The sequence below is a fragment of the Synchiropus splendidus genome, chromosome 8 (genome assembly GCF_027744825.2).
Source record: "Synchiropus splendidus isolate RoL2022-P1 chromosome 8, RoL_Sspl_1.0, whole genome shotgun sequence".
NCBI classification, from domain to species: Eukaryota; Metazoa; Chordata; class Actinopteri; order Syngnathiformes; family Callionymidae; genus Synchiropus; species Synchiropus splendidus.
The window spans coordinates 4,436,675-4,447,971 of NC_071341.1; the positions used below are offsets into that span (position 1 = coordinate 4,436,675).

Genomic DNA, 11,297 nt, shown 5'->3' on the forward strand with positions numbered 1-11,297 from the left:
TTGGCATGTTTATTTATATTTATATTAAGTCACATAATCAGTCATTGATCTTACGGACGCCTGGTTCTCTGAGGCGTAATAATAATCTGTGTGTATAGTCATTTGATGGGATTGGTGCACACACATCAATGGTGAGTGTTTAGTTTGGCACAGTTCTGTTAGTGTACAAGGAACCTCTGACAAGCAAAATGTCTTCATTGATGGATGTCTATCTATCTGTCTGTATATTGCAAATCATCACCTTTATTTGCATTTGTCTCATTCATGGTTGTGTGCTTTTCTTGAAAATAAAAGGGATATCTTTTTTGTCTTCCTCTGATTATTTTATTTATGCTATAACATCTCATTGATGACCTCTTACTTGCTCAGATGTCGACAAACAGCAGGCCTGAACTTAGTCTTAATTTAGTCTTAGCTTTCTTACCAAGAAAGTTAAGACTACTCCTCATGATGATATGTATTGTAGCTACAGCTCGAACTCCTAACTGCTTTGAACTCCTCTCATGTCATGCATTTATTGGACATTATTACCATGCAATAATGTCTGAAAAAAATGTGACTGAGGCCAAAGTGGGACATTTTAATCTTTTTACCTCTAAAATATGAGTGAAGACATTTAAATTGGGGGTTATTTGTATCCAGTTATTTGTATCTCGCCCATGTCTCCATCATGGGCGAGAATAAACACTGTAATAGCAGTAAGCTGTCAACGATAGAACTCGAAAAAGATGCGATCATTTTGATGGACGAGATTCAATGAACTGACTATTACAATCCATACGCCCTCTACAGGACATGTCGCTGTTTGACTGGGTTTTTGAATGCAGCAGCTTCCAAAGTAGCCATTGGAATTGGCATTTCGCACGTTGGCGTTTCGCATACGTTACGTTGGCAAGACAATATGGAGTTGGAAGACGGCGGGGGAAGTTCGTCGTAGATTGTTGCCATAGGAACGGTCATGACGTAACAGACTCCACCCACCGTTCAGTGTGGACCCTCCTGTGATGCTCATGCTCACATGCATCAGAAGGTTGAGAGAGGCCACAGCCCCACTGTACCAGGAGAGGAACACACGGTTCTGATACCTCCAAAGCGACGGCGTTCGGCTTAAAGTTGTTTTTCAATTGACGGGTCTTGACGACAAAAAGAATACGACCGCATTTCACCGGGACTCAAGGTTTGGCGGAGGGATTTCGACTGCAGTCGCTGAAGTCCGCATCAGTTGCACGGCTTTTTCCTGACACGACGGCCTGACACTTTTCCTCCCATCCGTGCCCTGATTTAGATGGCAAGCTTTCCAGATCTGGTGAACAGAAGTGACATCGGTAAGTCGTGAGATAATTCCTTGGTGTGACCTAAACCTTTTTATTTATTTCGAAGCCATCGTCTGAACCGCTGTCCGATAACATTACAATGTGACGCGAGTATAAAAGCATGAGTGTTTTTTTGGCTGTATATTTGGCCTCACGGTTTAAAGGCCTCGTGTGTATGAAGTGTTGTATGTATGCGATTTGTTGTATCAAGGGCAACATAACAAGCAACATTCGACGAATTCGCAAAGCCGTAGTAGTATCAGTCGCACTGAGAGCGTTTCTGTGTCAGAAGCAGACTGGTCAGATGTATCCCTCCGCGTTTAGAGGCAGAGTGAGTCATTACGTGATGGGTGTACGTGCACGTCGTCCTGCTACGTCACGTTATTTGTTTATTCAGTGAGTGTGCACCCCACCTACCTATTTTAGTTTGGAGTGTTTTACCATGTTCATCTTCATTTCTTCAGTCAACAGAAACAGGTGTATTCGCACTAAAGAACAGGGCAGGGTAACATTCTGACATTACAGCTGAACATGTGATCTTTCTGTTATTGTGTCTAACGCTGACATCCAACCTTGAAACATTTGCAGCCACACCGCCAGTGGATAAACACGACATCAATACGTCATCTGATGATGCGTAATGATCCGTGTGATTTTGCCTAATATCATAATATTTAACAATATTTGTTTCGTTTTATGTAGATGGTAGGAATGTAGGTCAGTAACATAGTTCTTCATGGAAGCAAAGTACACTTCAAGCTCATAAACCGGAAAATACGTACGGATTTCCGGCATCATTGAGTTCATTATTTGTTGTATGATTGCGTTTATGATAATAATTGGAACATCCGAACATTTGAAAATTTTGACCTGAATATTAATTTGAGCAAGAGTTTATTTGAGCATTTTCTGTTGAATGTGATGCACAGTTAAGTTACTGATTTGACTAACGTTAATAAATCAAAAATTAATCTATCTCACTCTGTGAAGAACCATTTTTGAAATGGTGATTTAAAACAGTTACTAGGATGGCTGACTGTTTTTTGTCTGTGTTCAAGGCTGAAAGGAAAATGATTTTGAACGTTATTTAAAGGTTACATTACTGTTAGAACTCCCCCCCACATTTCTCACAGTTAAAGGTAGTGTTGCTCAACAATTGCTGTTTGTGCACTAATGTGTTACACATTGTTCTTATCGTCAATCTTTCTAGGCACGTATAGAATGTGTTCCATCTGCAAATATGACCAACCTTCTGTCGTTGCACAATATGTTTGCCTGGTTTGAGCAGCCAACACGTGGGGGCTTGTCTCGGACAAGGGCATCTGATTGGCTGCTCAAACCATGCACACATCTTTGTGTGCTAGATGGAATTCCTTAGCGTTGTTGATGTATTTAGACAAAACATCCCATGAATTGTGTCGATGACTGTAGCAATTATATGTTATTCCCCAGGTAAGGCTAAGTTAGTCGGAGAACTTCGGGTACCTGCGTCTCCCTACGATCCCAAGTCTGGACGTGAGGCTTGGACAGTCGCCTTTGCACCAAATGGTTCCTACTTTGCATGGTCACAGGGACATCGTATCGTCAAGCTAATACCCTGGAAAAAATGTCTGAAGAACTTGTAAGTAATTTTGGATTATAACATTCATTAGATTTGTATTTTCAGCCCCACAATTGGTCCAATTTCTTTAAATTAGTACTCAGTATAATTGCCCTACACTTATATTGTTGATATATTTAATGGTTGATATTCGGAGTGTAATGGAAAGCAGATGGCATTAACGCTAGAGAGTCTCAATGAATCACCCATCAAATTTTCTTTCCTACCAACCCTGAAAGTTTCACTACAGTATGTTTCACTATTCTGAAGTTATTGTGTTCACAAACAAAGAGAGCCCTACTGCATGATCTCTGCCGCCACTGTTAGTTTTTTGCTGAAATAGGTGATGGCCCTTTCAGATACTGTAGGACTGCTGGCTCCCCTTACTACTTCGCCAAGTGCTCAGCAAGACCTCAAAACTAAATACACCAACTGTGCTGAAACATACTGTAAATTAAAAATATGTCACTCAAATCGGTTTTGTTTCGCCCATTAGTTCTGTGGGCCAAGTGGCAGAGGAAACCAGTGCTGCAAGTCCCCGTCGTTCATCCATCCAAAGCAGCGATGTATCACCAGAGCCTCCTGAACACACCATAGACTGTGGTGACATTGTTTGGGGATTAGCGTTTGGCTCCTCTGTTCCAGAGAAGCAGAGTCGCTGTATTAACATCGAATGGCACAGATTCAAGTTTGGCCAGGACCAGCTGCTGTTAGCAAGTGGTCTGAGCAATGGACGCATCAAGATTTGGGATGTTTATAGCGGTGAGTTAAGTCTATTTATGTAAATAACTTGGATTGACCTGTTCATTACTATTGACTTCTCAATGCCACAGGGAAATTGCTGTTAAATCTGATGGATCACACTGATATTGTGCGAGATTTGACCTTTGCGCCTGATGGAAGTCTTATGCTGGTGTCTGCATCCAGAGATAAGACACTGCGAGTTTGGGACCTCAAAGATGATGGTATGTAAAACCGAATTTCTTTGAAGGTCTCATACAAGGTACCACTTTTTATTAGTAAAACCATACTATTGAAATGTATTTCAGGTTCCAACTAACTTGCAGTATTTTTCTCAACTTCTTGATCTGTTATATACATGCCATGCAGTAACAAGACAAACTCAACAAGAACTGTCCAATACATAATTTGAGAATTTTGGGGCATTTTATTTGAACAAACATTCCACTGGAATCCGAGATCAATACAAACCCCCCTGAAATGTATCCAAATTTATGTCCCTACTTTGTTTTGATGCATCATTTTATTACTCAGTCAATACCATACACAAGGAGTTCTCATCAGTCTTTTTTTTTATAATCTCAAAACAACACTGACTTCGATTTGACGAATATATTAGTTAGAAAGAGGAAACAATTTTGTTTTTTGCATTTACAACCATAAATTACATTGCAATTCTGACAAGGTTCTCGTCAGGAGGACAAACACTGCCGCCATCTTGTGATATAATTGGAGCTACCAAATCTAAATGTAAACAAACACTGCTACCGTGTGCACTGATGAGAGCTGCCCAGCTGCTCGAGCACACCAGAGAAAACTGCAAGAATCCTGCATTGTTAATTAAATTGAATATACATATCAATTAAGTTGAATGTTCATTCGCCGTATTAAAGTCAAAACATCTAGATTATATAGCATATTAACACATGAACTACTCCACTTTTCAAAGACTCCCGTTCTCTGTCAAACTCTCGCTGGTGTGGATGCAAGCCTCAGGGTTATGTGTGTGCCAGGTGGACACAAGTCAACAGCTGTCAGGTTTGTTTGTGTTCACTTTAGGGATGCACCAATCCTGGTATTGACCCAATCCAGGCTCTTAAAGTGGGATTGGTTATCGGTTAAAAATTGCAGATCCAGGAAGCCTATCTTGGCCTACCTAAAAAAACACATGACACAGGTTTAGTTAATTATCATGCGAAACTCCCTAACAAACTTGGATCACGTGTCAACGTGCTATCCAACTCACATCTGCGGATCATCAAACAAATTCATCACAGAGTCTTTGTAACTACAAATGTCAATGAATTAAACGTGCTTAAAGATTAATCATAAACAAAATGCTCCTGAATCTCCTCATGGTGCTTCGTCTGGGTTTGTGTTTCTCTCGCCGCAGAGATGGAGCGGGTCATACTTCTGCACTCTCTTCGGACACACACATAGGTGGATCTAATCAAATCTCAAGTGTTGAGAGTTTCTTGTGTCAAAGGTTCAATTAAAACAACCATCATGAACGACAGTCATCAACACTCAAATGGCCAGGTGCAGAGCTTTGGTTTAGATTTCATGTAGCGTGGAGCTGCAGTCCATGCTGTGATTTCCCTTTTGCTCTCACAGTGAAATGCAGCTTGTTTTATTATGAAATTTTCACAGGTGGATTTGTTCCCTGTACGTTCCACTCCACTCCAAGTTGAGGCAGTGCTGCACACAGCTATGCAAGAAATAGAATCCCGTGCAGTGGCATTGCACTGTCACCGGTGGAGATTCACAGACTGATAAATCATTGGTTTTGAAAAACTATGCTGCAGTTGCAGTAACGCACCCCGTGGAAATTGGGGTTTACACAGACAGTTTGTAATTCCATATGAAGTTGTTTGTATGCCTTTTACTCAAAACATGACCAGTGTTATCCCATCACATGGAAAGAATACTTAAACACTGGTGTCAGATCGGTATCAGTCGATACTCGATGACCAGGTATCGGTATTGGGATCATAAAAGTGAGATTGCTGCATACCTAGTTCACATTGGATTTATGAGGCAAATTTGTCTTGAGACAGAATCCATGGTGTGAAAGTCCATGGAATAAGGCCAGTAAGGCGATGCCTGGTAACAGTACTCCCCCATACCTACTGATGATGATACTTTTTATTGGCATGCAATCCAATTGAATGTGGTAGGTTGAAGCACTTTGTATCTCTTCGAAAACTGGCCACCTTTCTTTCCAGGTAATATGGTGAAGGTCCTTTGGGGGCATCCGAACTGGGTATATTGCAGCGCCTTCTCCCCTGACTCCTCCATACTGTGTTCTGTTGGTGCTGGGAAAGCAGTAAGTATATCTAGTTCATTGTAAGTCATTATGCTGCATTTGCAAGCTCTGTGCTGTAGACTCTGACTAGTCATGCTAAATCAACATAGAAATGAAGCCATTTTGAATTGAGCTACAGCGTGTCATGGCCACCAGAAATATATGTGCACAATGTCAAGTTCAGCTCAGCCATTGGCATGTTTTCATTGGTTGGCAATGATGAAAAACAATGCTCAAGTGTATGCATGCCGAAGGATGCTTTTAACTGACTGTTTTTGCTAAATGTGAACAAACATATTTCACTAGTATTTTGAATTTGAAGTTAGTACACAAGTCAATTTGAAACATTCATCTGTCCCCTTTACTTTTGTTCTGTCACAAGATCGTCAGGGCAGGCAAGTCTAAAATTGCAATTGGCAATCCATAGTTAGTGTTTCCATTAATGTTGCTGCTGTAAAGAGGAATAGATAAATAGTGGAAGCTTTGTAAGGCTCTGTGTGTCCCTACAGTGTGTGTGTCTTGCTCTTCCTGTCACAGGTGGTGGCAGAGCTCAATGTGTGATTGGTTTTGAGGGGAGCGCCGCGCTGACATTTTGCGCAGCCGGTGTAAACCGGGGATGCACAGTGCCCATGGCCCGGCAGGGGCAGCCTGGCACCTGAGCCCATTGCTCACTCAGTACGTAGGTGCTGCTCTGTGTCTGTCTACCTCTGCTGTCGCAGTTTTTCTGTTAGTTTTGGCAAGAAAAAAATTCAGTCAACTGCTGGAAAATGAACTTTATGTCCTTCCTCACACACCACCTGTCATGTACAACCTCAACCCTGAACTGTAAATAGAACCCAGTGCACACAGACACACACACCTCTCTTTTATGGCTCTTGGTCAGAACTCCTGTTGCTGTCAGTTAACAGTCTCTAATTAGAGTTTTGTTATCAGCTCTTGCTTCTGTCGTATTAAATAGCTTCATTGCTGAGTGACCTGCCAACTGGAATCACCATTGTTTTCATACAAAAGGCGCTACACGTCTTTCAGAGTAGTTTCTTGATACAAACATCACTGAGTACTTTCCCACACAAGTAACAGTTTATAGTGTTTTTAGTGTTTATTCCTAGAACACCAACGTTGGACTATTCTCATCCATGCAACTTTGGTCATATGGTATTCATTTTATTGCAGCTCTCTGAGTTGCATGGGTAGTTTCTGTGAGCCCATTGACATAATTGGTGGTCGACATCCTTCCCTGCACCAATCTCACAATAGGGTTAGGTTTCGGCAATAGTGTTTATGGATTTACTCATGATGCCTGATGTCTGAATTTGTTTTTCGCCACATCTCATTCTAGTGGTCTCACTAAAGATTGCTTAGTCATAGGTTCTTATAGTAATTGGAACATGCGTAAACAGTCATTGTGGAAAAACACAAGCTGTCTTCACTGGCAACATAATGGAAATGCCAGCTGTGAAATAGTCGCTCAATCAGGTGGTTTTATTACTTTGCAAATGTATAGACACTTTGACCTGCCATTCTATTTATGTGATGTCATCGATGACTGCTCTCCTGTCACAGGGTTGCAGACTTAGTGAACTGAGCTATGGTTAATTCAACTTGGCCATCGTTTCATTAGTGGTATTTCCTCTTGGGTGACAAAACCCGACACAATTTTGTTAATTGTGACGTTTGTGTTCTAGGGTTAAACAAGTTTATGTACTTGACATCTGTCCCCAGAGGTTTCCATCCAAATGTTTTTTTTATTTTATTTTCTTCATTTTTGCTGTTGTAAAAGAACGAGTGAATGCTTTCTTACTATTCTCTTCAATCCTCTTGTACAAGTGTATTTTTCAAAACCACAAAATAAGTGTGTTAAAAGGCTTTGGTAGTGAATAGCAAATAGCAAACTGTATAGTGGTCTGCTGAAGTGCTGACTCGAAAAATGAAAGTATTAGTACTGTTGAAAATGACTTGACATTGTTTTGTGTTTGTCTGTGAGCACAGATGTGTTTGTATTTGTATGTATATTTGTACTTTGCCAAAGGTGTGAGCCCTTTGGCCATAAAATATTCTTTTCTCTTGCAGTATCTGTCTCTCTTCGTTTGCTTCTGCCGGACGTACGAGCCTATTGTAAACACAGTGAACTAAAACTCTGAAATGGGAAACCTGTGGAGTAACAATATGTTATCTTAAGTTAATACTTGTTTCGCTCTCTCTTTTTCATACCGTGAAATGAGTCCTGTGCATATTTAGCAAATGTTTTGTTTTATGTAGTTTGCCACACTTTTAAGACATATTTACAAAGTTTGTGATGGATACTGCACACAAAAACTCAATTGTTTCATTTTGACTTGAAACATTACTACTTTATAAGCATGAGTCTGGTTAACAGTGTAACAACAACAATAACACTGAGCAAGTTGGTTAATTCCCCTTAACTACTATTTAAATGTTGACATGATCTTTAGACATGATAGAACATATTCATTTTCTCTGCTGGGGCCATTCACTAACTAACTGGTGTCATGTTGCAGGTGTTCCTATGGAACATGGATAAATATACATTGATCCAGAAACTGGAGGGGCACCACAATGATGTGGTGTCTTGTGAGTTTTCACCTGATGGGTCGCTGTTGGCCACTGCCTCCCATGACACCAGGGTTATCATATGGGACCACCAAAAGGCCGCCATTCTTATGGAGCTCGGGTGAGATTGGGAAGATTATCAGTCTTATGAGATTAGGGTGTAATTTCTTTTTTGCTATTGTCCTCTTTGCAGTCATCTATTCCCGCCTCCATCTCCAATTTTTGCTGGTGGAGCAAACGACCGTTGGGTTCGCTCTGTGAGCTTCTGCCCTGATGGCCGCCACATCGCCAGCCTTGCTGATGACAGGTGTGTTCTTAAATTTGAAATGAACTGTGGCATTAATGGGTAGGATTTGTGAACAACGTGAGTGTACATCACTGTCATGAGCATCAAAGAGTGAGTGTGCCACGAGTGGTTATGGCCTCATTCTTTCAAGATAAAACAGGATTGCATTGCAACGCGTTTTGCCTCGTGCTTACGAACAAAAGTTCTGCAAATGTTCTGTGTCCTTTTTGGTCCCCCTTTGGATTAAAAACCTGTTTATCATATTTATTATCACCTGTTTATCGTGTCTTTTCATCAGGCTTGTTCGTTTCTGGAATCTGGAGGAACGAGCTCCACAGGCCATCTGCTCCTTATCCAATGGTCTCTGCTGTGCCTTCTCAGCTGAAGGGGGTGTTCTTGCTGCCGGGTGAGAAGCAGACGCACACACACTCCTTTTTCATGTACTGTGTCATGTATTATTATCTGTTAATTAACCAATTTTCTACAACAATTATATATGAGTCGCCTGGGTTCCATTCCTGGACTTTTATTAATGATTTTTTTCTGCCAATTTATAAGTGCAATGTCCAGGCATTTAAAGTGTGGTTGTACTGTGCTGCTTACTGCTCTTCTCACTCTTAGTGACAGCAGCAGCATGGGTTTTCAAAGAGACTCGTATTAAAAATGTGACACCCTTCTTACTAAAATAAATTTTTCATTTTTCATTTAGCAATCTTTTTAAGTCATGATAAACTGCACTACTGCAACTTGTGATTAATCAAAAATGAATTGCTCTTTTTGTTTATAAAAAGTACTGTTAAATTAATGGGAGATTTCCAAATATTTTCTGAACTTGATCAACTTTATTGCTTATTGTTTGAGGATTAGTATGAAGTCGTGCAGGCACATAAGGATGGACGCTTAGTTGACATACAATGCGGTTGCTAACACGCACGCACCAATTTACTGAGACAAAGATGATAAAATCCACCATTGATGCAGTGTGCGTCCCCAGAATCCAACAACTTTTATGGACGCAGTCCATAGTGGGAACTTTCAGTGACAATGCCAGCTTTGTTGCACATGGGGAAGATACATATTGTCAATTAACCGTTGTTCAGGGTTGCATTGCATTGCATTGTCATTGGGCGAGAGGCGGGAATACACTCTGGACAGGTCACCAGTCCATCGCAGGGCACACACACATGCACACCTAGGGGCAATTTTGTCCAACTAACCTAGTGAGCATGTCTTTGGGCGGTGGGAGGAAACCAGAGAAGCCGTAGAAAACCCATACGTACAAGGGGACAACATAGGGCATTGAAATCGCAACCTTCTCGCTGCAAGGCGAGGGTGCTAACCACCAGTCGACCATGCGGCCTCTGGGATGCAAGAAGTCAGAAATATCGGCACCCCTTGACAAATTGTGTCCCAAAGCAGTAACATCTACTTCTACATCTACTAGCCTTGTGCAATGACAAGAGGACATCAATTCAACTTAATCAGTAATTTTCATTTTCTGATTTAACAGTGCATCAATGTGCAGGAAACTTGTTGTGTCCCTCGGTCTCATGATTGTAATTGTTGTCTCTGTAGGAGTCAAGATGGTACTGTGCACTTCTGGGAGTGTCCTCGTAGCGTCAGCAGCCTTCAACACATGTCCAGAATGGCCCTTAGACGAGTGATGAGCACCCAGCATGTGGAAGCCCTGGCCATTCCCAGACCACTCCGGGACTACCTGACCTACAGAGTCATTTGAAGCCTGCGGCTCCCACTTAAAAGCTGGCATACTGTTGACTGATGTCTTAATGTTAAACTGAACGAGCTTTGGGAAAATGGTCAAGTTGAATTTTGTCAAATTTCAAATATATATATATATATACAGAGAAAGAGACAGAGAATTCCCAATCTGAGCCACTCTTGACTCTCATCATCAGGAGATGAAAATTTGGACATGTGCACCACCACTTACACTTGTAGGTATTGTTAAGGTTGTAGCTGCTTTGGACCAGAGGAAAGCTGCACCTCAGTTGTCTGAAGCTTAAAGCAAAAAAAGTTTGTTTTTTACTGCACACTTGTCTTTATACAGTTTTATCTTCTTGATGTATTTGTTCACATTCTCACAATTCTATTGATTTCTCCCAGTTTTTCCCTCACATTTTTCCTTTTTAATGTGAACCTGTCTCCATGCTCAGCGTTTCATTAAGTAGTCAATTTTATGACTGACTACAAGACAAAAATTGAGGAACTGAGTGTGATTGAACTCTGTGTGAATCATGCACATTAAGTCACTGTGGCTAACTATTTGTTTCAACATCTGTCAGCAATAATGCCAAAGTACACAAGATGTAGATGTGTGGCGAGTCCGGACATTATAATATTGCTACAGCAGTGAAGAGATTTTCTGAATTGTACATGAATGTAAACTTTTTCTTGTGATTCACAGTATTTTGTGCTTCTACATAAAAATAAAGACTAAAAAAACACTTGTTATATTTGTGG

At 40.9% G+C, this 11,297-nt stretch overlaps 1 protein-coding gene across 1 annotated transcript; it reads left to right on the top strand.

The window, feature by feature from the left end:
- The first annotated feature begins 984 nt into the window (after positions 1-984).
- wsb1 (WD repeat and SOCS box containing 1) lies at positions 985-11,297 on the top strand. The gene is made up of 9 exons (XM_053873193.1): positions 985-1,325; positions 2,766-2,934; positions 3,410-3,675; positions 3,747-3,878; positions 5,880-5,980; positions 8,479-8,651; positions 8,724-8,837; positions 9,115-9,222; positions 10,392-11,297. Exons 1-9 carry the CDS (start codon positions 1,286-1,288, stop codon positions 10,552-10,554), a joined length of 1,266 nt encoding a protein of 421 aa, XP_053729168.1. The 5' UTR covers positions 985-1,285; the 3' UTR covers positions 10,555-11,297.